Source organism: Podarcis tiliguerta (assembly GCF_965153285.1).
Source record: "Podarcis tiliguerta genome assembly, chromosome: 8".
Lineage (NCBI taxonomy): Eukaryota > Metazoa > Chordata > Lepidosauria > Squamata > Lacertidae > Podarcis > Podarcis tiliguerta.
Window position 1 is genome coordinate 1627352 of NC_139541.1, and position 26708 is coordinate 1654059.

The 26708-nt window shown below is 44.9% G+C and overlaps 1 protein-coding gene across 1 annotated transcript; it reads left to right on the forward strand.

The window, feature by feature from the left end:
* Positions 1 to 26708, forward strand: LOC310685038 (maestro heat-like repeat family member 5). The gene is made up of 20 exons (XM_083456609.1): positions 1 to 657; positions 1525 to 1592; positions 16037 to 16205; positions 16560 to 16701; positions 16779 to 16897; positions 17011 to 17160; positions 17571 to 17713; positions 17867 to 17981; positions 18093 to 18229; positions 18415 to 18534; positions 18668 to 18782; positions 19039 to 19173; positions 19321 to 19485; positions 19779 to 19946; positions 20050 to 20154; positions 20272 to 20377; positions 20633 to 20695; positions 20942 to 21124; positions 21214 to 21382; positions 23594 to 26708. The coding sequence occupies exons 1-19, from the start codon at positions 634 to 636 to the stop codon at positions 21225 to 21227; spliced, it is 2241 nt and encodes a 746-aa protein (XP_083312735.1). The 5' UTR covers positions 1 to 633; the 3' UTR covers positions 21228 to 21382; positions 23594 to 26708.

The window sequence follows — 26708 nt, forward strand, 5'->3', positions numbered from 1 at the left end:
CTGGTTCCTGCCACCGCTCATTTTTCTCTGACCCATCATGGATTTAGCCCCAACCCCAAGAAACCAGTAACTGAAGGAGGTGGGTCATGGGAATTGAAGCGTATGCTTTCTGCATGCAACACACCCACTGCCAAGCAGCTCCATCTCATCTGCCCCCAACCCCATACCACCCTCTCTCCTAAAATAGACCGGGGTCACTGAGTCCTTCCCAGCAATAGAATTAGCCGTACTGGAAGATTCCTAAAATGTTATTAATCCAAAGTTCAGAGTTAAGAATTCAAAGGCCCCAAATATAAAATAAACGTTCATAAATGTACACGGCAAACTCATAAGTAAGTACAGGGGAGCAATCCTGTCAGCTTCTTTAGGAGACAACAAGAGCCTGCAAAGCAGGATACAAATAATAGAAAAAGCATTAAACTGTACATTTCAAAGAATATATATATATCACCCTAGCGTTCTAACCACTAGGCCACACGGACTCTCCTAGACCCTTGGCACTGAGGCCGGGAATTCCATGTTCTCAACTGCCGTTGCCTAGCAACGGAGCTTGTGACCGTTTGAGGTTCCTCAGCATCTCGAGGTTGGCAGAGGTGGCCGGTAGTGACCTTCGCTCCGTCACTACAGGAGAGGATGGCGTCCCAAAGACTCCTGGAGGTAAGTAGAGGTTATTTATACTCCGCCCTCCACAGCCAAGACTGGGCTCAGGGTGGCTAACAACCAATAATAAAAACAAGTTGATTAAAATACAATTTAAAAGATTAAGATACAACATTAAAACATTAGGACGCATCTTTCTTTCTTTGAACTTATATGGTGCACGATTTGTTTGGGAAAACTCAATAAATAAAGTATATAAAAAAAACAAAACAAAAAAACCATTAGGATGCAGCCTCTTCACAGGAGGTGAAAGGAAAAAGAAAGAGGGGGAGGGAATAAAACTGATTCTAAGCCAAAGGCCAGGCGGAACAACTCTGTCTTACAGGCCCTGCGGAAAGAAATCAGATCCTGCAGGGCCCTGGTCTCATGAGGCAGAGCGTTCCACCAGGCCGGAGCCAGAGCTGAAAAGGCCCTGGCTCTGGTTGAGGCTAATCTAACTTCCTTAGGGCCCAAGACCTCTAGGGTGTTGCTATATATGGATGTTAAGGTCCTCCAGGGGGCATATCAGGAGAGGAGGTCCCGTAGGTATGAGGGTCCTAGGCTTTAAAGGTCAAAATCAACACCTTAAATCTGACCCTTACTCCACCGGGAGCCAGTGCAGCTTGAAAAGCACTGGGTGAATATGCTCCCATGGCAGAGACCCCGTGAGGAGCCTCGCTGCAGCATTCTGCACCCGCTGGAGTTTCTGGGACAGCTTCAAGGGCAGACCTGCGTAGAGCGAATTACAGTAGTCAAGCCTGGAGGTGACCGTCTCATGGATCACTGTGGCCAGGTTGGGGCGGGAAAGGTAAGGGATCAACTGCTTGATGGGTCTGATCCATTCTTCACATTCTGACGTTCCTGTTTCTCTTTTCTCATGGTCAGGGAATTGATTTTGATGAAGATCAAATATCAGAAATCAGCCTGGAAGATGGGGAGGATCTTCCTCCAAGGTAATCCTGTGCTAATCCCCTCCCCCATAATCAATTGCTTTTTTAAAAAACCCCGGTAAGAGTAAGGTTAAAAGTACTGATGGAACTGAGAGAAAGGGGCGGGTTCGCAGTCCCAAACCTCAAGCTATATTTTGAGGCTGCATGCATGACATGGCTGAAAGATTGGATGTTACTGACAGATACTGAAATCTTAGACCTGGAGGGCTGGGACAAACTTTTCGGGTAGCATGGCTACCTGGGTCACGATAAAATAAAAGCACATAGAGGATTCACTAATCATTTGGTGAGAAAGGCCCTATTCGAAGTTTGGGAAAGAAATAAAACAATAGTAACAGCCAAAACTCCCTGTTGGCTATCGCCTATAGAGTCATCAGCCTTGCATAGAAGCAATATGAAAGATAGCTGGCTAACATATAGGGAACTCGTAGAAGAGATCAAAGATTGCCCAACAGTAAAGAAATTTGAAGAATTAAAAGAGGAGGTGTGTGAATTGGTTAGAATATTTCCAATTAAAAACAATATTTGAGAAGGATAATAAGCTTAAGGGGTTTGATAAAAAAATATCGGTATGGGAGAAAGAAATTTTATATATCAATCAATCTTTATTACGGTCCAGAGACCCTACAAATCAATACACAATTCATATAGCCTACCTCCAGGTTAAACAAGCATTTTGTTTAGAATATAGGGCTCATTTGCTCTTGCAACCACCAATAAAAACTTGGCCACTGCTAACGTTCTAGCATTTGTCCGGTCTTCCAGTAGGAACCTGACATAGTGAGCCTCTGATTTTCCCGGGAAAGTTACCAGCAAGGGTAGTGTCAGTTCAGCCCTTGCTTGCTCATATTTTGCACAATGCAGCAAAATATGTTTTATGGAATCGATGTCTTGAGCACACAAGCAAAGTCTGTCCTGGTAGGGAACTCCTCTCAACCTACCATCCAACACTGCAGAGGGAAAGACATTTAGTCTGGCTTTGGTGAAAAGCCTTCGGTAGTTTGGTACTGTCAGATTTTTAATGTAAGATGTTGACTTAAAGACATGCCCATATTGTACTCCTACTGCCAGCGGACTACAGACTGCATGTGATCGAGATCGCAAGTCACTGTGTGCATTATCCCATAATCTTTGCTTTAAAATCTTTTGGGCGCCTTCATAACCCAGGTAATACAGTTGGGGGGGAGACAGACCAATAGAGGTGGCTTTTTTAGCCATGGTTTTCTGCCATTTGCTGACAAATCCCTCATTGGTCAGGTGTTGGTACAAACCCTTTCCTAGGTTAAACACTGAAATCCTGAGCCAATGTTTAGGGCAGCCCACCACGCTTTAGTTGAAATTGGGCATTCACCAGCTTCTAACAGAAGTACGGAGTTGGGGACGCAGTTGGGTACCTGCAGCAGAGATCGTAGAAATTTTGCCTGAAAGCCATCTAGCTTTGGCAGGTCCCCATTATGCCAGACATTTGCTGCATACAGGAGTTGGGAAATGGGCTTTGCGTTGAAAACCCTTAAGGCTGCTGGAACATATTTGCCGCCCTTTGTGAAAAAGAATCTGAGTATGGCTAACTTTGTAATCTCCGCCTTTTGAAGGGAGGTTTGCCAATTGTTATGTACTGAAGTTCTCACCCTGGGCCAGTTGGGAGATACTGTAGATAGTTATGCAAATGAAGGATCAAAAGTGACGTTCAGTGATTGGATAGTTTGTATGCAAATGAAGGATCAAAAAGTGACGTTCAGTGATTGGATAGTTTGTATGCAAATGAAGGATCGAAAAGTGACGTTCAGTGATTGGATAGTTTTAGAAAGTCGCAACAGTTACGCTGTTCTGGAGCTCTATATAAGCAGGCTGACTTAGCTCCTCAGTTCAGTTCTGCTCTGGCCTTTTGAATAAACAAGAGCTGTTTGAAGAAGTATTGTGTCGTCTGATATGTTCGCCCACAACTTAACACCAATGGTGCTTCCAAGATCCTGTATGATGGAATGTGAGCCATAGATAACTGAAGTATTTTATCTGTTCAAGGTTATGGCCATCCAGCACCCATTTAGACCGGGAGAATCTTCTTTCGAAGACTAAAATTTTAGATTTTTCATAATTAATGGATAAACCATTTCCAGAACAGTAATCAGAAAATTTCCTCAGCAGATAATTCAAACCCGGTCTGGAATGTGAGATGATGGCCGCATCATCAGCATGTAGCAACAAGGGGGTCCTTCTCATTCCTATTTTTGGAATGTGTCCATCTGGGTCCATTAAGTTCTCTTCTAGGTCATTTAAGAATAGACAAAACAATGTGGGGGCCAAAATACAACCCTGTCTCACCCCCCTAGTCATCTCGATGTTGTTCGATAGCTGTCCCTGTCGACCGCATCGGACCTGCAGTTTGGTTCCATTGTACAGGGCTTTTATGAGAAAGAGGAGTCGTTTGTCCTGCAAAATCAGACTTAATTTGGACCATAGCTGGGATCTGGGGATGGAGTCAAACACTGATTTCAGATCCATGAAGGCCACGAAGAGTTTACCCTGTAGAGGCCTGGTATACTTCTCAGCTAGGAGGGATGGGCATTAGATAGTGGTCTGTTGTTGAATGGTTCTCACGAAAAGGTGCCTGGGCTTCAGATAGTATATTATGTTCATTTAGAAAAGTTGTCAGTTTGCTACTGAGGAAATGGGCATACAGCTTCCCAATTATTGAGAGCAGGCTAATTGGCCTATAATTGGAAGGTACATTTGGGTGGCCTCTCTTAAAGATTGGGACTACTATAGCATGTTTCCAGCTATATGGTACCTTGCCCGAGTTATTTACTACCATAAAGAGTGCTGCCAGAAGCGGAGCCCACCAGTGCTGGTTTGATGTAATCAACTCTGCTGGGATAAAGTCTTTCCCCGGAGCTTTTCCACTCTTCAGATTCCCAATTAATGTATGGACTTCCTCCACAGTAACCGGCCTCCAATGAGGGAGCAGTGACAATTCTGCCCTGTCATCTTCCTGTAAGCTGGAAGGGAGGTTTGGATTTTCCATAAATATATTTCTGAAGTGGTTCTCCCAAACCTGAGCTGGAATGACACAGCTGGGGGCTGAAGAACTATTTTTCATTGAGTCGGAGACCAGTTGCCAAAAGAGTTTAGTTTCATTGCTTAGTGAGGCATTCAATAGCAGGGACCAGGAATTTTGTTCGGACTGCCTTTTTTTTTTGAGGCCAAAAGGGCTTTATACTCTTTTTTGATTTTGAAATAAGATGGAGGTAAGTAATTTAGTCCAGCGTTTCTATAGGCCAAATAAGTGTTCCTTAAGGCTTCCTTCTTTGTGCGGCACTCTTTGTCAAACCAACCGCGCCCTTTAGCAGTGCGTGGCTTGCTGGCTGAGTTTATGTTGACAGAGACCACATCCTGTAAGGACTCAATGAGATTTTCATAAGCCGTCAGGGAGGAATCTATTGATAAATTGTTTATTATAATTGATCTTAACCTAATTGCAGTTTGTGAATTCAATCTATTCTCGACTGCAATTGCTATCTCAGGTGTCCATTTTTTTCTACACAATGCTGGATCATTTGCTTTATCTATATCCTTATGTTCTATGTAAGAGCTCTGAATTGAGTTTTGGCCAGTAGTGGAGATGATTAGAGTTAGGTGGTTGCTTTCAGTCCTATTATCTATGGTGAATTTTTTAATTGATTCCCATGTCTCCCTGTTAGTGAGACAGTAGTCTACTGTGCTGGCTCCATTTGTATTTATGAATGTGTACTCTCCTTCTCTGTCCCCGGGGAGTGCCCCATTAGCAGTGATGAGGTCAAGACTTATTTGTAAAAAAGCCAGGCAGAAGCCAGAATAGTTGATTTGGCAATCTTTCAAATGTCTACGAGGGGGTGGGTTTAGAAAGAGGGCGCTATTTTCCTTTAGCTCTCTTAATATTGGGAATTTTATTTCCAGGCTATCATCATTTGAGCCTATTCTGGCATTCATATCTCCCATTAGGTAAAATGGCGATCCAGGGTACCTAATTTGTAGGGAATAAAGGAAACTATGGAATTTACGCCACGTGCTCTCTAACTGTGTTTGAACTGTATATGGTGGGATATAAGCTGAAACAAGAATGATACTCTTGGATTCCAGATGCAAAGTGATCCCCAGTGCCAGCTGCTCGAAAACTGAGCACTCAGTAACTTGTGACGCCAATTGAGTGGAAACCAGAGTTACTAGGCCCCCCCTCGGTCGTCCCCTTCCGAGCGGTTTAGAGGCCTTGATTTCATAAGCGTCGTAACCGTCGAGAACTATGTTGTCAGTTGCCCAAGTTTCCTGCGGCATTCTTATGTCAAAACCCGTTATATATTCATGAAATGGCTCGTCCCCTAGTTTGTTGGCCCAACCTGCTATGTTCCATGAGATAAAGTTAAGGCTGCTCGTTCCATAACTGGCTTGGCTTCATTGTGGTGGGGAAATTGTTATCAGCTCTCCCACTGGTTCGGTAATGATGCAAATGTTCTTAGGATATGCACGGTGTTGTTGTTCTTGGGGTTGATTTACAGCATTTCCCCGATTTCCCGGCATTGACGGTGTTATCTGAATTGCTGGGACCATCGGGGGGGGGGGGTCTTCGTCAAAGACAATTAAATCTGTCTCTGGCTTTCTGTGTGTCCCATTTCCCTTGGGAGGAGCGTCACTTGGCATTGGCTGATCAGATTCCAGCTGGGGTAGAGAGTGGTGAAATTCTGGATCTGCCAAAGGCGTAATGGAGTGTCCTATCTTTGAATTATCTAGATTGGGCTGGCGTTCTTTGTGTGTTTGGCCTTTTTGCTCGAACGTTTTCCTCTCCAAGGGAGTGTTACGGCTGGGTTCACCGCACATATTCATCTTTGACGGCCCTTCCGAATGAATCATGGCCCTATGGCGAAAGCCCTTCGGCAGACAGAGCGTTGATTGCTTGGGGTCGGTCCGGCTATACGACAAGTTTGGCAGTAGTTGTTTTCGTTCTGTGTCTTTAAAAACACGCCTTAAAACAATATTATAGTCCTGTAAAATGGCCCTATATTTCAGTAGCATTTTAGGGGTAGCTGAGTCAGAAAATGTCAGCATGAGTCTAGTGTGCTGGGGGTCCGTGCAGAGCAAGTTTATCGCGATCAGAGTGTTGCAATGGATATTTAGTAAAAGCTTAAAGTTTCTCTTCACACTGTCGACTGATTTCCAGTAAGGCAGCATACCATTAATTTTATATAACAACCAACAGACTCTCTCAAAAATATATAAACTGTTACAAAATGGGAAAATAGAAAAGGAGGAAAAAGGAGACACTATTAAAAAATGGGAACAAGATCTGGGCCACCCAATTGAATATAATGAATGAGAAAGGCTATGGACAAAAAATATAAATTTTTACAGCATGTTACCTAATAAGAGAGAACCATATGAAAATGCACCACAGGTGGTACCTGGAACCAGAAAGGCTGGCAAAAATGAATAAAACATAATATGAATGAACTTTATTACGGTCACAGAGCAGGATAAAAAAACAACAACATATAAATAAAATAGCAGTTAGGATTTTTTTTAACTGATAAATGTTGCAGCAGATAAGAACAAAGAAACAAGCATAGGATAAAACATCTGAATAAAATACAAGATTAAACACGGATAATGGATGGATAAAAACTGATAATTAAAACAGATAAGAACTAAAAACAAATAAAAATATGCAGTTAAAACAACTGTAAGAGTGTAAGAACTAAAAGACTCGCAGTTAAAACAACTATAAGAGGCTGCAGAGTAGAGTAGAAGCCTCTGAAATAGAGGACACTCACAACATTAGAAACTGATGTGCAAATATGGTTAAAACAGACAATTAAAACAATGTGCAACAATAAACTATCCCAGGGAGTTGACTCAGAGTCACCCATGGAACCGAGTTTGGGGATTTTCATGCCGGACTATTTTGAGTTGGGCAATGGTCTGCGCCTACAGGTTTGTACACAGAATCTGGTGACCATCCAGGTCTTCTTCTGATCTTTGCCTAACAGCAAAAGGTCAAATTTTTGCTTTTGCGGGAGGTCGGCGAGCCTCACCAGTAGGGGATCAATGAACTTACTGCGTGCTTCTTCATAAAAGGGACATTTAAAGAACAAGTGTTCTGGGCTTCCTATCTCTCCCAATGGACAGGTGCAAAGTCTCTGGGCATAGGGGACTTTTCTAAAGGCTCCGTCCAGGACCGGTGAGGGAAGAGCCGCGCTTCTGGCGAGTGTAAATGCCCTTCTTGCATTTCTAGATACGAGAATGAAGAGATATGCTGCCGGTGCGGCTATGTATCTCTCGATTTCTCCAATTTTATAGTCGGGGCACCTTGCGCAGTCCTGTTGTCTCTCAGTATCTAATATTCTTTGCCTGACCGTGGCTTTTGCCTGGCCCAAGCCCAGACTTAGAAGGGCCTGAGGGGCAAAACCCAGTTTCTGGAGGGTGTTCAGAACTGCAGTCTGCCAGCCTGACTGGAATTGGTCGCGGAGGATCAGTGGTGCTATCCCTCGGGGGAGCAGATTCAATGTCAGCCATTTGTATATTGATGTTAAGCAAATGCTAGCCTCCACTCTCATCATCCCCGTTTCCAATCTCACCCATGCGTTTGAGACACATCTGGGGACTTGGAGGAGAGCTCTAAGAAGTCTAGATTGAACTCTCTCAAGGGGGGAGAAAGCAGAGGAAGGCGGACCCAAAAAGGAACCATACAGGAGTTGTGCCAAAGTTTTGGCCTTGTATAATTTTAGAGCTGCGGGGACGAAAAAGCCCCCTTGTGCTCTGAAGAATTTAAGAATACAATTTGCGGTTTTATCCACTGAATTCCCGATGGAGTTTATGTGTAGTTTGTTGGTTCCTGAGACCTATACCACCATTCCTAGATACTTGTAGTTTGTGACTTGTTCTAATTTATGGCCTTGGAGTTCCCAGCTTCTAAGCTTTGGTTTTCCCCCAAAAGCGAGTATCTTGGTCTTTTGATAGTTGATTTTGAGACATTCAGATTCACAGTATGCTGCAAGCTTTCTTAGTGCTCTTTTGAGTCCAATGGGAGTTCTAGATAGAATTACTGCATCATCGGCATATAGCAGGACCGAAATATGCCGATTTGCAAGCTTTGGCGGGTGGAGTTCTGAGTCACTGAGTGCAGATACTAAGTTATTTAGATAGAAATTAAATAGTAGAGGGGCCAAAAGGCACCCTTGCCTGACTCCTTTGAAGGTTTTAATAGGGTCCGTTAGGTGTCCTAGGCGGCTGCGCCTGACTCTAAGAGCCGTGTTTGCGTGCAGTGCCTGGATTAAGAACAGGAGCCTTCTATCTATATTGGTACCCTGTAGTCTGTCCCAGAGTCTGGTTCTGGAGACTGTATCAAAGGCTGCTTTTAGGTCAATGAAGGCAGCGTATAGTGAGGCCTGTCCTCCTGAGTTGTATTTGTCGATGAGATGTTGTAGCGTTAGGCAGTAATCTGTCGTGGACCTTCCGGGTCTGAAGCCTGTTCTATTGCCAGGATATCTTCATTCTCCAGCCATTCTGTAAACTTATTAAGGAGGTGCTTTGCGTAGAGTTTACTGATCAAACTTAATAAGCTAATCAGCCTATAATTCGCTGGGTCCCCTCTGTTGCCCTTTTTATAGATAGGAACTATTATAGCTGTTCCCCATTCCCTTGGGATGCGGCCAGTGTCATCTATATAGGTGAAGAGGGTGGCTAAGAAAGGTGCCCACCAATCCGCCTGTGCTTTTATCATTTCTGGCGTGATGCCGTCTGAGCCTGGGGCTTTGGCCGTTTTCAGTTGGTTTATATATGATTTCACTTCAGTTACTGAAACAGGTGGCCATTTAGCCAGTTGTTCTGTATTATAATTCCGTAGTGGAGGTTCAGCGTCCTCGTACAAAGATTGGAAGAATGAGCCCCACAGGCTAGGGGGAATTTGTGAGGTTAAGGGGGAAATAGCTTTATGGGTGCCAGAAGCTACCAGTTTCCAGAATAGTGTCTGATCTTTTGCTTTTGCCGCACTAATTAATTCTAGCCAACATTTTCTGTTATAGGCATTCTTTTGGGGGAGTATTAGGTCTTTATACTCTTTTTTTAGGGCACGGACAACAAGATAGGCTTGATGTCTGACAGAATTTTCGGCTGTCAGGGCAGCTTTGTAAGCATTTTGCAGGGCTTTCTTTGCCTCAAAGCAGGTGTAATCAAACCAGGGTTTATTTGATGTTATTGGTTTAGTTGGCCTTTTCTCTGTGGTATTAAAAAGATAGGGTTTTAATTGTTGGAGCAGGCTCTCATACTTGGAAACTGGGTCCTCAGGCCTAGTATTATTCCCAAAGCCAGTTAAAATTGTACGGAGTTTTTCAGAGGTTAGAATCTTCTTAAGTTTGGAGTCAAGTGCAGGGGTCCATTTGACTCGGCAACCAGGTCGCTCTAATGCGGTGATCTCTGCAGGGTATACTGTTCTCAGGAAGGGTGACTCGTTTAACGGAGACTCCTGGAGGTGCAAAGGGAAATGGTCCCCCTCTATGAATGGGAGCACTTTTAAATTCACTATTTTTGTTAGCAATTCGCTGTCTGCCAACATATAATCAATTGTGCTGGACCTTTTTTTTTTAAAAATATTTTTTATTAAGTTTTACATGAAAAATAAAAACAACATACAATCAACAACAGACAAAACAGAAAAAAAGTGCACAGTTACACAAACATAAAACACCAAAACCATAAAAATAAAAACAATTTTATCTTCATAATAGCCTTGCATTAACTTATTTCTCCGACTTCCCCAAACCTCCCTTCCCTGTATTCCAAATCATGCAATTGAACAACAAATCCCTTCCCTCTGTCTTGTTTAAATTCTTGTCTTAATTTAAGTATCCTAATTTAGCTTATTCAATACTTATAGCTTAAAATATTAAATCTTTTGATTTTTAAATTTTTTAACCAATAACCTTTTACATTCAATCTGATGTCGTTCTAACATTCATTGATCTTGTAGTGTTTCTGTAAATAGTCTTTAAACTTCCTCCAATCTTCTTTCACCGTCTCTTCTTCCTGGTCTCTGATTCTGCCAGTCATTTCTGCGGATTCCATATAATCGATGACTTTCATCTGCCATTCTTCCAGCGTGGGTAATTCTTGTGTCTTCCAATACTGTGCGATGAGTATTCTTGCTGCTGTTGTAGCGTACATAAAGAATGTCCTATCCTTCGTATGTACCTGTTGGTTGACCATGCCCAGGAGAAAGGCCTCTGGTTTCTTCGGGAATGTGTATTTAAACACTTTTTTCAGTTCATTATAGATCATCTCCCAGAAGATCTTAATCCTTGGGCACGTCCACCAAAGGTGAAAGAAAGTACCTTCAGTTTCTTTGCATTTCCAGGATTTGTTATCGGGCAAATGATAGATTTTTGCTAGTTTGACTGGTGTCATGTACCATCTGTATATCATTTTCATAACATTTTCTCTTAAGGCATTACATGCCGTAAATTTCATACCAGTGGTCCATAACCGTTCCCAGTCAGCTAGCATTATATTATGCCCAACATCTTGTGCCCACTTAATCATTACTGATTTCACTTCCTCATCCTGTGTATTCCATTTCAACAGCAAGTTATACATTCTTGGCAGTGTCTTAGTTTTGGGTTCTAACAAGTCTGTTTCCAATTTTGATTTTTCCACCTGGAAACCAATTTTTCTATCCAGTTTGTATGCCTCCATTATCTGGTGGTAATGAAGCCAATCACGGACTTTGCTTTTTAATTTATCAAAGCTCTGCAGTTTCAATTTATCTCCATCTTGTTCTAAAATCTCCCAATATTTTGGCCAATTGGCCTCCATATTGAGTTTTTTTAATGCTTTTGCTTCCATCGGAGACAACCACCTTGGAGTCTTATTTTCAAGAAAATCTTTATATCTAATCCAAACATTAAACAATGCTTTCCTGACAATGTGAATTTTGAACATTCTATGCACTTTGACCTTGTCATACCATAAATATGCATGCCAACCAAACAAACACATTATTAAATCCTTCTAGATCCAGTATATCTGTATTTTCAAGAAGTAGCCATTCTTTCAGTTGTGCTGGATCTTACCCCAGACATGAATGTATATTCCCCGGGAATGTTGCCCCTGGTGCGACCATTTAGGATATGAAGACTTAGCCGCCCAGAGAATTTGAGGAGGCAGGCTCCAGCAAAATTTGAATGTTGATCCTTTGACTGCCTTAGTAGTTGTAAGGCCTCCGGGCCAAAGTCATCAGGGTAGCCTATTTTTTGCCTGTATTTGGTTTCTAAACTGGGGTCATCAGGACCTAACCCTGCGTTTAGGTCGCCCACCAGCAGGACCTTTGCTCCCGGATAGTCTGTTAGCAGTAACCTGACATAAGAGTCCAGTCTATTCCAGATGCCCTCAATATCGGTTTTTTTGCTTGTTGGGGGGATATAAGCATTGATAATTAGTAAACTGCAGCTTCCCCAGGATATGAGTAGGGCCATTGCTAGGTGATCTAGGGCAGTGTTCCCCAACCTTGGGCCTCCAGCTGTTTTTGGACTACAATTCCCATCATCCTTGACCACTGGTCTTGCTAGCGAGGGATGATGGGAGTTGTAGTCCAAAAACAGCTGGAGGCCCAAGGTTGGGGAACACTGATCTAGGGGGACAGTTCCTTACAGGTGGTGTTTAGGCAGAGTGAGATTAGGATGCATAACCTCCGCTTGAGCCTCCCTGGTCCTCTGCCTGCAACCGCTCTCACTGCATATGTATAGTATCCTTCCAATGATGGGTTTTCAGCCGCCCACGTCTCTTGGAGAGCGATGGTGTTAAAGTTTTGAAGGTAGAAGGGAATGTCTGTAGAATGGGAGAGGCATCTAGACCAGCCGGCAACATTCCAGGAGATGATGTTTAGGGCAGCAGTTGATTTAGATTTTTAGATTCCAGGGTTTTTAGATTCCAGGCTCTCATAGCTGTTTTCTGCCGCTGATTCCTCAGGTCCTTTGAGTTTGGCTTGATTGAGCCATGATGCGGAGGAATGGGGGAGCCTTTTGAGGGGAAGACTAATTTGGGGGTATTAATTTGTCCGTCCAGGCAGTCACCCGCTAAGACCTTATTTCATTCCTCTGCATGAATAGCTTCTAGGATTCTAAGGCAATCCATGAAGATTGAGCCGATTCCCGGCGCTGGCACCACTAGTTCGACTTGTTGCGATTTGTACTGGGTTGTTGGTGGAGGTGTAGGAAAACCCGTTTCTTCTGGAGACAGATATCGTCAAGATGTCCATTCCTCGTTGGTTAAAGGCTTTGATTTGCAATTGATGTAATTAAATTCCATGGGAGGAGGCAGGTCTAGAGGTGGAAGGGACTTCCTTATGGTTGAAAGTCTTTCAATTAGTGCATCCTGGGAAAGTAGGATCTGCTTGAGGTAGGTTGTTAGGAGTTGTTCATCCTTTGAGGAGAAATCCTTTTCTAGCTTATTTGGTGAGGGCGGGGTTTTGTACAGCCTGCCAGATTGTTTAAGATTGCCAGCCTCTGGGTAGAGCGGCTTACCATTTCCGGCGCTGTTGGATTCTGCAGTGCTGGTTTTGGTTTTTTGTCTGACTGGCCTATGTGCTCCTAGAAGTGGTAAAGGGTCTTCAGTGTTTTCAAAGAAACAGTGCACAAGCAAGCCAGTCCTCAGGAAATTGTCTTTATTTGAAAGGGTCTGTTTAGTTGAGAGCCCGTCCTTAAAAGTCACTATAGCCCTATTTGGGGCCGTATCATGAGGGAGGAATTTTACCTTGATGATATTTTCTGTTGTCACGAGGCCCCTGGTGACTATTCCGATTTTTTTGGGAATATTTACTTTTCTTTGAGCATATGATGGGTGTCCTCTATTTGTGGGAAGTATTGCGAAGGCAAGTTTGTGATTGTTTAACGTTAGCTTCCAACAAGTCTGTGTTGTTTTATCTTGGTCCCTTCTTGTTATGTTAGGGTACACGGGATTTCTTTGTGATGTCAAGAGAAGGGTTGGTTGCATGGGAGCCGGAATTTCCTTTGGTTTTCCTATTTCCCCACTAGAGGGTGGTGTGTGATCTGCCGGGGTGTGGGGCTTTTCCTCAGAGTGCTTTATTGGCATGCATGAGTTTGTGATTTTCTTTTGGGTTGTAGGAGCAGAGTTCTTTGTTGTTGTATTCTCCAGCAGCTTAAGGAGCTTCTGGAAATTCATTTTTTTAGTCCGGCAGGTCAGCGTTCCCTTTTGGCCTCTCAATTTGATGTTTTTGGTCTTCTTCATTTTTTGTGTTGAGCATTTTCTCTTTAAGGTCGGTTTCTTGGGAGCAAGGGACCCTCCCTCCTGCACTGAATTGTTTCTGTTTGTTTTTTTGTAATCGAGTCCCGGCTTGGTTTCACCTCCATTAGTCCTAGTCCCAGATGTCATGTGAGGGAAAGCGACCTCATGGTTCTTAATCAATTCAGTTAAGGCGGTAAGCAGGTTCAAGCTTTCCGAAAGGAAATTTTTAATTGGCTCAAGTTCTTTGCTTATCTGTGTGAAATGAGTTTTGAGTAACTCTTCGAACATCCCTAACAAGTAGAAGATAAAGTTGTCCGGGTACTGTAACCTTAAGCTGTTTGGCCATTTGTCTGTCTCAGTCAGCTCAGTCGGGGAAGGGCACCTTAAATTCTCTCCTGATAGGGAGGGGAAAGGAGTCTCCTTTGACATGGCTTCTGGGTTTTCCAGGAATAGCTCCTGTTCTAAACTTGCTTCAGGTCCCTCTTTGCCTAGCTCAGCTTGTTTTAGTTCTGTTGCCAGCTCCACTCCCTCACCTCCAACGTCAGTTTTTTCCTCCCTTCCAATCCAGGTGTGGTCAATAGACCACTCATGAGAATGGAGGTTTCCTGGATTATTTGCTTCATCAGCCTTGGGATGGAAGTAGGTTGAAATTTTGGCCTGTTTTTTCTTTGGGAGAGTTGTTACAGGTTGTAAAGGTGAAATCCCCAGTTCTTTGCAACATTGTCTTGTAAGTACCATCTTCATACTCGGAAATAAATGGGGCTATTTTATCCAACCCACAACTTTATGGGCTTTTCAAGGTAGGTGGTTCATAGTTGATTTAAGTAGCTTTAAAAGGGAGGGGAGGTTTAAAAGTCCACCCGACAGCTCCCGGAGTCTTCTACTGATAAAAGTTGGCAGATATGTTCATAGGTTGAGCCTTTTTATCAGGGTAATTTGATCACTAGAGCTCCTACTCACGCAGCAGAGACTCAGTTGAGACTTGACCTGGCGCCATCTTCCCCGGAAGCTCATATAATAATAAGTGCTGGAGATGCAAGATACAAAAAGGAACCTTCTACCATATGTGGTGGACATGCCCCCAAATTGGGAAATTTTGGAGCATGATCCACGAAGAAATAAAGAAATATTAAGAATATCATATAGTAAAAGGCCAGAGGCATTCCTTTTAGAAATTTTAAATGACTATATTCCAAAAGACAAAACTATTTTTTTCTTATACGCAACGTCTGCAGCAAGAATCCTGGTGGCTAAGTACTGGAAAGGGAATCAGTTACACACTAGGGGAGAGTGGCTATGTAAGCTTTCAGAATACTTAGAATTAGCCAAATTGACAAACATAATAAGACAAAAACCAAAAAGTGAAGTAAAAAAAGAATGGGAGCGCCTAAATGAATACCTCAAAAGTCAAGGTTCGAGGACAGAAATCTGGCTGAGTCTGGAATAACCTTGTGAAGTGAAAGGATATGAAAGAGGGATTTATATCTAGATGTTAGGATAGAGGTGATAAAAGAAAACAGGAAAACAGGAAGACACAATGAGAGATAAAGGAGGTGCTGTGGGATTGGTGGAAGTCAGTGTCTTGTTGTTGTTTTAGCGTTTATAATAGTTGCTAAGTACTGAAGTTCTCACCCTGGACCAGCAGGGGGTACTGTAGATAGTTATGCAAATGAAGGATCAAGAAGTGACGTTCAGTGATTGGATAGTTTGTATGCAAATGAAGGATCGAAAAGTGTCGTTCAGTGATTGGATAGTTTTAGAAAATGGCAACAGTTACATTGTTCTGGAGCTCTATATAAGCAGGCTGACTGAGCTCCTCAGTTAGTTCTGTTCCAGCTTACAATAAAGAGCTGCTTTGGGAGAATCGCTGTGTCGTCTGATATGTTCGCCCACAACTTAACAATAGTAACTTGTAAGATATGGATTAGGTTTTTTATTTGTTTTTTGTTGTTGTTGCTTTCTTTAGTTTTCGAATGTTGATTTTTGTGTGTTGTGTATTGTTATTTTTAGATATCTTTCGTGGTGGTGTTGTTGTGTGGAAAATACTAATAAAATTTATTTAAAACAAAACAAAAAAAACCAACCCCCCCCCCTGGTTCATTTCTATGGTGGTGGTGCTTGGGGTCTTTGAAGGATGGGAGGCAATAAAACCATTTTACAAAAGTGCTACTCCTCTCTCCCCTCAGCATCCCAACCACAGCTTCTCCGGATGCGGCTGATCTTCCTCCTGAAAGCGACAGCAGGGACCAGCTGAAGACCAAACTTATGGATGTCGTCGCAACGATGAAGAGTGGGAAGATCCGAAGGAAGGCGCTCCGAGATCTTTCCGCCTTCCTGCAGAAGATCCAGGAATATGTGAGTTTCTGAAGGGAAGAATTGCAATCATGCAGGGCTGTCAAGGCCTTCGGGCTGCTGCTTCTAGGCCCACCCTGCAAGGTGCCCAAGGGACAATCAGGCATCCCAGCACTTATCCAAAATTGAGAACAGAGCTGGGCCATAGCAGAACGAATCCCAGTGAGTAAAACAGCTGAGAAAAGACGTAAAAAGTGAACATCAGGAAAAGAGGGGTGGGAAGTCAAGAAGAAATGTTTTTTTTCTGCATAGGATGCAAAATGTTTTGGAATGTTTGGAAGATTTAATTAAAATGTTATAGGAAAAATGGTGATGGGTTGCTTCTCTTATCAGTCACTTCTCTTGGTTTCTTCTCAGCCATCGGTAGCGGTTTCTGCATCCTCCTTTGGCCAACTGGTGGCGATTTCCTGTCTTTGTGCGTTGGATCCAGACCCGGAGAGCAGGCAGCGGGCAGCAGAGGCCCTCTGCCATCTTCTGCCCATTCTGCGGTGCAACAAAGGTAAGACTGGAAGAATGCATCCCAGCATGGGGTGGGGTGAGCAAGACCCAAACTAACCCTTTGGCTTTCCTTTGCAGAGATGCTAGCACAAACATCATGGAACCAAACGCTCATCATCAGAGCTGAGAAGGTCCTCAAAGCCACCGGAGGACCGGTTCCTGAATTGTTCGTGAATAACTGTTACTCTCTTGCCAGGGTAAGTCGCTGTCTCTCAAGCCACATGTTCTGGGTTCCGCAGAGGCAGCACCTGGGCTTTCTGCTCCCCAGCCCTGCCCTGTGGGTATCTCTGACCTTCCTCTCTTGCTTCAGGTCTTTGGCGCCTTTCTCCCTGCGGAGCAGCTCTTGGAGGCCATGTGCTTCCTGGCCAGAAACCTGGTTGTCGAGAGCAGCTTCAACCCGTTGGATATCTCCCACTTACTGCAAGAATTCATCAGGCAGTTTGGCGGCACAAAAGTGGAGGTAAGGCGTCTGCAAAGGTAGGAGAGAAGAAGATTCTCCGCTTTGGTGTAGGGGAGGCAACCTCATGCCATTGGGCGGCCAGGGCACATGTTAGTTGAGAGGGGCCTGGCAATGTCAGGGCAAGAACCTCAGCCAAGGGTCCTGAGAAACATGGGTTCAGGGATGGGGAATCCTCCTCCTTCTGGGAGCAGACTGGCAACCTTCTCTTGGCCCACAATGGATAGGGGAACTGGCGCCCTGGAGCTGCCCCGGTTCAATACTTCCAAGGACCCTGAGTGGTACCTTGGAAGGAAGATGGCTGTGGTGGCACAGGTCAAGGATCCCTCTTTCAATGAGGGATGGAGGGATCCGCCTGCAGACAGCCCCGCTTCCTTGTACTCTCCAAGCAACACTCTCCTTTTCTCTGACAGGTGAAGGTGCTGCTGGAGGCCTTCTATAAGATCAGCCAGGGGCCTACAGTGCAAGGCAGAAGCATGGCCGTCTTCTCTTTGTCAATCTTGGCGCACCACCATCTGGCAAAAGTGGTTGAATACCTCCTCCAGTTTCCCTTCGGGTATGGAGCCCTCCAGGTTCTACTGGGCTAAGGGGAAGGTTGGCAAGCTGCAGGGCTTGCTCAGAAAGCCCTTGCTGCCATTTCCTCTCTCTGGAGCATGGCAGCAAGCAGAAGACTTGAATCTGACCATTGCTTTTGTTTTTGCATTCACAGAGACTGCAAGAGAGTATGGAAGGAGGTTTTAGCATCGGCCGATGCAGAACAACTGATCCATCTCATGGCCGAGCAGATTTACCAAAGCCCCTTGGTGGAATCTGCCACCCAAGTGGTAAGGACCAACCACCTGCTTTCTGGCTTCCTTCTTCCCAGGGTAATGTCGAGGGGTTCCTGTATTCTGCAGAAAAGCAGAGAAAGTGACTTGCACCCCTCTCTCTTCCAGCAACATCTCACCAGCCTGTTGCATGCCATCCTCAGGATGGAGGACTACAAGGCAGCTGTGCGCCGGAACTTCCCACAGCTGCTGATCGCTCTCCTGGGGATGGTTATGAACTTCCACTATGACCAGGAATTCCTTGGGTGGGTAGTGTGTTGCAAAGGGACCAATGGAGTCCTTTCCCTTTCAACCTCGGGGGGTTTCCAGTCCAGCTTGGTTTTCCAAGGGAGGCTCTCCTTCAGGCGGCTGCTAGGGAGGAAGGATGGGGAAAGAATTTGAGTGTGTGACAATGACCCTCCTGGTGAACATGGTCTTGCTTTGGTTCCAGAGGGGCTAAGGAAGTTCTGCACCTCCTTCTTGGCACCACTGGAGAGCAAGTGGAGGCGGCCATCGTTGACCAACTTTTCTGCCGGGAGAATTTCAGCCAGGGGTTGTCTGCCATGGTGAGGTAAGAGGAAGAACACGGTGACCTTCCCCAGTGGTCTGGCAAATGGAGCTGAAGGCACGGGATCGGACTGTGCCCCTGTTTGCTTCCTGCGGTGTCTTTCCCTTCCTTACCAAGATCTGTTTCTCCATTTCAGAGCTGTCGGAAAGCGACGCTGGTGGATCCCTCCCATGGTGGAAAGCATCATCGCTGCTCTCGAGGACCAGGAGTTTGCCGGAGTGCCACAAGTCGCGGCAGCTATCTACATCGAGGTGAGGGGGGCTGACGCGGGAGGAAATGGGTGCAGCAAGGAGGCCCTGGCTTGGTTTCTGCCGAGTGTTGGGCTAAGGACTGTTGCCTGTTTTAGTGCTCCTCAGAGTAGACCCATTGGATTTGATGTACATGACAAACTTTGGTACATTCACTTCAGTGGGTTTGCTCTGTGCCGAATTGCAAATGGTGGGTAAAAGGAGAACCTGCCTCAGCCTCTCATCCCTGAAGAGTTTCTTTCTCTTTGGGCCTCTTTAGCTGCTCAGCTGCCATCTGGAGGTCTATCCCTGTGAAGATACACTGGAGCAGCTCCTCATCTGGCTGGCACATGACCACCTGCAAGTCCGGAAGCTCAGCGTCAGAGGGATATCCCTGCTTCTGGACTCTGACATGGCAAGTGATGCTCAGAGGGAGGGGAGGGGGTACAGATCTCGATTCTAATCACGGTCCAGCACTCTTTTGCTGGCACAATACTGAAGGGCCTGTGCTAAAAGGTGTGAGGCCTTTCAGACCTTTGAAAAGATTCTCTCTTTTGTGTAGGACCCTTCACTTCTGCGGCTGTTGCTGCTGGATTCCCTCCCTTCTGCAGAAGCTGATGTCCTCCCAGAGTTGATAGAGCTAGTAGACCAAGCCTACCATTCCAGGGAGCTGGGAGAGGAAGACCTGAAGATGCTGGCGGCAACCTACTGCTGTCTGGCTGCCCATGTGAGTGTTAGGGAAAGCATGACATCACACCCGGTGGAGGAGGAATGCTTTGGAAGAGGAAGGGTGGGGTTTAGACTGGCATGCAGTGGAGATGTTCTGGCTTCAGGAGGGTGTTCCTCTGGAGCACCTTCTCTTGGAAGCCTGCCTGGAAAACACAGGGGGAGAGTCACCCCTGCCCCCAGTCTCCCCCAGGAGGAGGATAGGGGGCTGAGCAGCCTCAAAACACCCCAGTGGGCAGGAGAAAGGAAACTGATCTGATGAGAAATACAACCTCTGATATTTTCTGCCTACAGGAGGAAGCCTCCGTACGGGCATCAGCCATACAACATCTGGGGCTGCTTCGGGGCTGGGTGAGAGACCAAAGGCTTCCCATAATAACAACAACAACAACAGAAGAAGAAGCTATTCACGAACTGGTTGTGGTCCTCATTCACCTCGAAGACGAGGACGAGGTGGCCAAGGTGAGGGCCAAAGAGGTGGACTTACACAGTAGGAGGGAGGGATTGTTCTCAGGAGTTTCAGAGACTACGTACCGCAATTTGTAACCCTCTTCTTGTGATGCAGGCTGCAAGGAGGGCTCTTTCCCATCTAGCCCCTCAAGTCAAGTGGTGGGCTCATCCCAACAAATTTAGCCTCCACTTTGCTCTGCACCAGGCTGCCAAGCATCTGGTAAGGTCCCTCTGCTTCGTTGGCAGCTTTGCCCAGGCATGTCTTTGGGAGTGCAAGGCTCTTCTGCCGTGCTCTCAAGCCTCTCTGATGCCACTTCTCCTTTGTCTTTGCCAACAGAGCAAGACCTTCAGCAAGGACATCCTTCGGAGTGCTGCCTTAACATGTGCGAAGCCGTCTGTCAACAGGCTGCCAGCAGTCTCCAGGGTGGCAGCTCTGCTTCTGGGTAAGTCAAGCAACGTCCTTCCCTGGTAGGGATGGACAGAAACGTCTTGGTAATGATGGCAGGGAGGATGGACATGTCCCCAGGCGCACCTGCTAGGTAGGCCTCCATCTGTGCCCAGATCTTGCTCTGAGTGCTCCGTGAGGGTGGAGGCCTCTAGTCGCAGCAGAGCATACCTGTCCTCCTGCCGAGCTGCATCTGTCTCCACTTGCTTTGCATCAAGATGACGTCCCTTTTCTTGCCTTTTTCTCTCTCTAGGTCATCTGGCTTTCCGGGATGCCAGTTTCATCCACGATCAAGACATGGCATCCTATGGAACATGTGAGTGAGACATACGGAGGGCAGGGAGGGATGCTTCTGCTGAGAAAGGTCTTCAGGGGAAGGCAAATTCTCAGATGTATGTTCAGACAGAGGTGCCACAAGATGAACATGCAAAGAGAATTGGAATATGACTTCACTGCTCTCTCTCACACACAAACACACCTGACGGCTGTTTTCATATTGTTGATGGATGGCTCTTTTCCTGTGTATCTCCGCCTTGCTCAACCTTTCTCCCTTGCTACTCAGGGCTGGAAGAGATGCAGCAGCACGAGGAAGAAGGGCTCAGGCAGACAGGGAGGAGCTGCCTGAACATCATGCAGCGGGCCTATAAACATCGGAATAAAGGCAGGGTCCAGCGCTTTTTGAGGAGGCTGCTCCACTGCGTTCACAGGGAACCTTACCCGCAGGACTTCCTGAGCTGCATGCCAGGTGAGTGAGGCATCTGGTGGGCTATTGGGACATCTGGTGGGCTGTTTGGAGGTGGCGTTTCTCTAGGAGCCCCTTTCTCCTCCTGACAGAACATCCGCAGTAGCGCCAGGCCAAGGCATCGTAACATCAGAGTTGTGCTGCAGAGATACCATCTTCTGCTCTCGGCGGGATCCAGTCTGGACCAGCGCCAGGAACATCAACGCCATCAGGATGGACCAAGAGGAGTGGTGCTGCCCTCACGACCCTCCGTACACAGCGGTAGGAAACCTTTTTGTTGTTGCTGTGTTTCTTGTTGATGTTGTTTTGGATTGTTGATTTTATTGATTTTGAATCTCAGGGTGGTTCACAACACCAAGTATATGAAGCACAAAATACATAATAAGAATAATCACTGCACAAAATTCATAATAAAAATATCAGAACTTAATATAAATTAAAATAATAAAAACATACTAAAAAGAGCCACAAGACTAATATATGCACACTAATAAACAATACAAAAGCCCTGAAACAACACTCCAGCCCACAAATACAAAATCTAAATCAACGTAACACATTTAACAACCATTTAAAACAAACCCACCTTCTTGAAGAAGGCTGATATATTAGATTTAGAAGGTTGGAATACGAGGTTTGGATGGCACGCCTACCTAACATACAACAAAGTGGCAGTGCATAAGGACTTTTCAAATCATATAGTAAGAATTTCATTATACAAGGTCTGGGATAAGTACTACAGACTATTAGAGCCCAAAAAACCCTGGTGTATCCCCAGTGGAGATGATAATGGTAAAAAAGACAAACATGGACACAAATTGGGCAACTTACCAACAATTAATAAAGGTAGAACAGGGCCAATTAAAAATCAAATTGTATGAAGAAATTAAACAGTATTGTAACGGCTGGATTCAATATCACCAAATAGTGCATATATTTAATCAGGATAAGAAAATTGGTTTTGGAGAAAAGAAGTCATTCTTACAAAAGGAATTAGTACAAACTAATAAAAAGACCCTATCTAGGATGTATGATCTACTTTTGGAATGGGAACTCAAGGATGAGATGCTAAAGGACGTTATGATAAAGTGGGCACAGGATTTTGGCCACAACATAATGTTAGCTGTGGAAATTTGACATCAAGTTCACAGCATGTTATACAATAAGGGAGAATCTAATGAAAATGATCTACCGATGGTACCTAACCCCTGCCCCAAAGAATCGGCAAAAATCTATAAGCAAAAAACCAATGTGTGCTGGAGATGTAACACCGAGATAGTAACATATTTGGTGGGGTGTAAGGAGATAAAAAGCTTTTGGAACAAAGTTCATGAAGAAATCATTAAGATTTTTTTAAAAACCATTCAATAAGAAATCAGAAGCGTATGTTGCAAACATAAGGAATACCTGTTACCCATTCAAAATATGCTCAAGAATCAACAGATGCAGCAATGGTTATCATTTATAAGGGCCTGTAATTTTGGCAACTCATCCTCACTACTGTTGTTCAGGTCATGAAACTTCACTCTGCATTTGCCTTCCGGGACTATTTTACAAAAATCTCCTGATTTGGCGAAGAGACAGTCAAGAGCAAGTCTATTAGCTGCTGCTATCTGGTTCAAATCCTCAATCTCAGACTGCAACTGTCGGAGGATATGTGTTGTGGCATTGATGGTTTTCTCCAACCTGCATGTTAGGGCAAATATTGCTTCACGATTTTGTTCAGCCACAACTCCCGGAGGTATGCCGATGGTGAGGATGCTAATGAAGCCTCCACCAACAGCACCCAGGGCCAGGAAAATCTCATCACTGCACTGTTCCCCTTGGACTTCTCTCCTCTTTCTGTTCCTAAGAGAGGGTAGAGGAGGAAAAGCCTCCACAGTCACAGGGAAAGTAAAGGAACCTATTCCCACCCACTGATAATTACCAGGGTGGTAATTAGTGAACCAAAGATTGGGGTCCTTGATCAGCCAGCCAGAACAGATGGATCCCTGTCCGGTGAAGTTGACTGTATATTGGCGAAAGTATGGATACAGATCTGAGGATGTGGTGTTGCTTTGGTAAGAGGCGTTGAAGGAACCCCACAACCAAAACTTAGCTGTGCACTGTGTGTAATTTCCCAGCCAACCTTTATGTTGGTGGTGCTGGACATGTGACCAATCTTTCCATTTGGCGTTCCATGATCCAGAGGCATAACAACAAAAGCACAAGCCCTGGGTGGTTCTGGAGAACCGGAAATATCGGTAGGAGGTATCATTCATTTCAGAAGGAGGTGTCACGAAAAGGCCACTTTGATTATACACTAGGCCTGCCAAGACAATGTCAGGGTCCCTGATTAGTCCTGGGATGAGGGACATGTCAGCTACCTTTCTAGGGTGTTCATAATAAAGGGTGACATTTTCTCCATATATTTGAAACATCTGCTTAGCATTCTTTACAAAAACATTTTCTTTTGTCATTGGTCTCCTCAAGGTCAAGATGCACATCAGGGTTAACATCAACTTCATCATGATCAAGGAACTCCATGGGTTCAAGGAGCCCAAGGATATCAACAATTCCTCCTGGGTAGTAAAAGAAGATAAGAAGGAGAACAGTTATTATTACTGTAAGAAGAACTGGAGGTAACCAAGACCAGAGCATACCTGGAGAGTGAGCCAACCCTCCGTTCAGCCGCACCCAGGAGAGCCTCTTAGTGGTCCCCAGGTTCTGGTCGAAGTGGAGTGGTCAATTCACACTGTATACACCCTGCTATTGCTACTCAAAAAGGGTTTGTGGGGGGGGGGGGGAGAAGGGAGGAAAGAAGGCTACTGTGACCAGTATGGTAGGAGGAAGTGCACCTTGGGGTGGTGGGTGAGAGAACCTGACTATAGTTCTTTTAGGTTCCCCCGGGCATTTACCCCGTATGATAGGTTGGTCTTGGCCGAAACCCTTCTAAGGGTATATGGCTATATGCCACAGCTGCCCTGGTAATGCTTCTACCCAAACGGGTATGTACCAATCATGAAAATACAAGGGGATATGACGTCCGTAATCCTCCAACAACTCTCCCCACTTATCAATTATGTTCCCTAGCCCATCCACATTCCTTACTACTATCTGTACAGCGGGTCTGTATTTAAATCTGGCACAAATTGAGGACTGGCTGATAATTCAACTGGTAAAGATCCTCCCATCTGCCGGTGCAGTTCCTCAATCTTCGGGTGTGTGTAGACTCACTGGCTTCTGGTGCAGTGAGAACAGACCGGGTGTCTGGGGCTCGTGCCCTAACCCACTCCCGGTGGGGCTAGGGGCAGGGGTTCCTGGTGATCTTCAACTTCAGGGGGTCCAAAGGATTCTGCTCACAGTTCCAATGACCCTCAGACCGCTTCAGATGAGAATGATCAATCCAGGGGGTCACCTCGGCCACTTTCACCATGGTAGGCGTTGCAAGCAAGATGGCATATGGACCACGCCACTTAGGAGCCAACGGGTTGTTCTTCCACTCCTTCACCCACACCTCATCTCCAGGCTGTAAGAGCTGTATGGGTTCAGTCAGGCTGATTGGCGTACGTTCAAGGGCCCACCTGTTAAGAGAAGTCAAAACACAAGAGAGAGACTGGATTTGTACTGATGTACTCTGTCCTCCCGTTTTCACTAAGTCTGCTTTGATTTCTGTGGTAAGTGGAGGAGGTCTTCTATACAAAAGCTCAAAGGGAGAGAGCTTTAGCCTCTTGGTGGGTGCACATCTGATCCTGAGCAAGGCTACGGGTAGAAAGTCCACCCAATTACTATGAGTTTCCTGGCACAATTTGGCCAGCTGCGATTTAAGAGTCCAGTTCATTCTTTCTGTCTTGCCGGAACTCTGTGGTCGGTAGGCAGCGTGCAGTTTCCATTGTATCTGCAGGGCTTTGCATACACCTTCCACTAACAAAGCGATAAAGGCTGGTCCATTATCACTGCCTATACTGCTTGGTAGCCCAAATCTCGGGATGATCTCGGTTAAGAGGTGCTTAACAACTTCCTGGGCTGTCTCAGTCCTTGTGAGATACGCCTCAACCCACCCCGTCAGAGTATCCACAAAGACGAGTAGATAACGATAGCCTCTTGCCCTAGGCATTTCCGTGAATTCCACAATCATGTTCTCCATTGGAATTAAGCCTGTCTGCTGTATTCCTGGAGGAAGTACTGGGCCCTGCTTGGGTTTGTTTTTGGCACATAGGAGACACGTTCTTGACACGGCCTCAGCCAGCTGAGATAGCCTGGCGTTATAGAATTGCCTGCCTAGGCCTTCTCGCAACGCTGTGGCTCCATAATGAGTGGACTCGTGGTACCGCTTCACCACTTCTCTGCCTAGGGTTTCTGGGACAAAAACTCCCTGATCTGGCAATATGAACCATCCTTTATGGGAGGTAAACTGGTTCTTCCTTCCTGGTGGGCCCATTTTGCTTCTCTCTCTGTATAAATGGGCTTCATTTCCTGCATATTAATAACTGTCGGCAAAAGGGAGGCTATCATAGAGTCTGGTGGAGGTTCCTCCAGGGCTGATTTCCTTGCTGCCTTGTCTGCCAAATGATTGCCCTTTGCCGTTTCGGTGGACTCCCAGCTGTGGCCCCGGCAGTGCATTACAACAATTTTCTCGGGTGCCCATACAGCTTCCAAGAGATTTTCTAATTGTGGGTCGTATTTAAGAGCTTTGCCCTTTATACCAACGAGTCTGTTCTCCTTCCATAGGGCTTCATGGGCATGCAAGGTTAAGAAGGCAAACTTTGAATCAGTATAGATATTGGCACAGCAGCCTGTTGATAGCTGTAGGGCCCTAGTGAGCGCCACAATTTCTTGGGCCGTGTTTGGATGGATCATACCTTCCTGCTCCCATTTAATCTGAATAATCCTTATCATTCTTTCTTTGTCGCTTATCATCAGTTCATATAACGCCCCTACTATCCCTTTCTTCTTCAATTGTCTTTTGTTCAGCACCATATCTATTTTGATTTGTGTCCTCATCGTTTCATCTTTTCTTTCCATTTTTATTAAATCATAAAGTCCTTGCACTTTCAGCCAATAATGTTTTCCTATTTTTTCTTTAAAAACTTTTTTTGTAATTAAAATTCCCCTCTTCATCAAACATATCTTTTAATTTATAAAATCCCTGATCTTCTAATTTCTTCCACCAGCCAGGTTCCCTTTGACCCTCCTGCATATATTTTAACGGCATCCACCTTGAGTATGTTGGCATCCATTTTGTATTCCAGTTCTTCCAGATTCCTAACTCAGTTTTCCTTGGTCCTATTGTCTTCTCAAAAGCCGTGTTAATATCTCTATTAAATAGCCCTTCTTTTCCTATTCCTTCATTTATTTCATTCTCCAGTCTTATCCATTTAATCCCTTCCTTATATCCAATATCTATTAGATTTTTCAATTGGAAAGTTTCATAGTAAAATTCTAAGTTCAGTATTCCCCATCCCATCTCTTCTTGAGATGAATAATTTACTATGTCTGGGGTTCTAACTCTTTTACTTCCAAAAATCCAATTTTAAAATACCTTATTCCATGTTTTGAACCATATTTTCTTAATGGGTAGTGTAATTACTTGAAATAAATATAATAA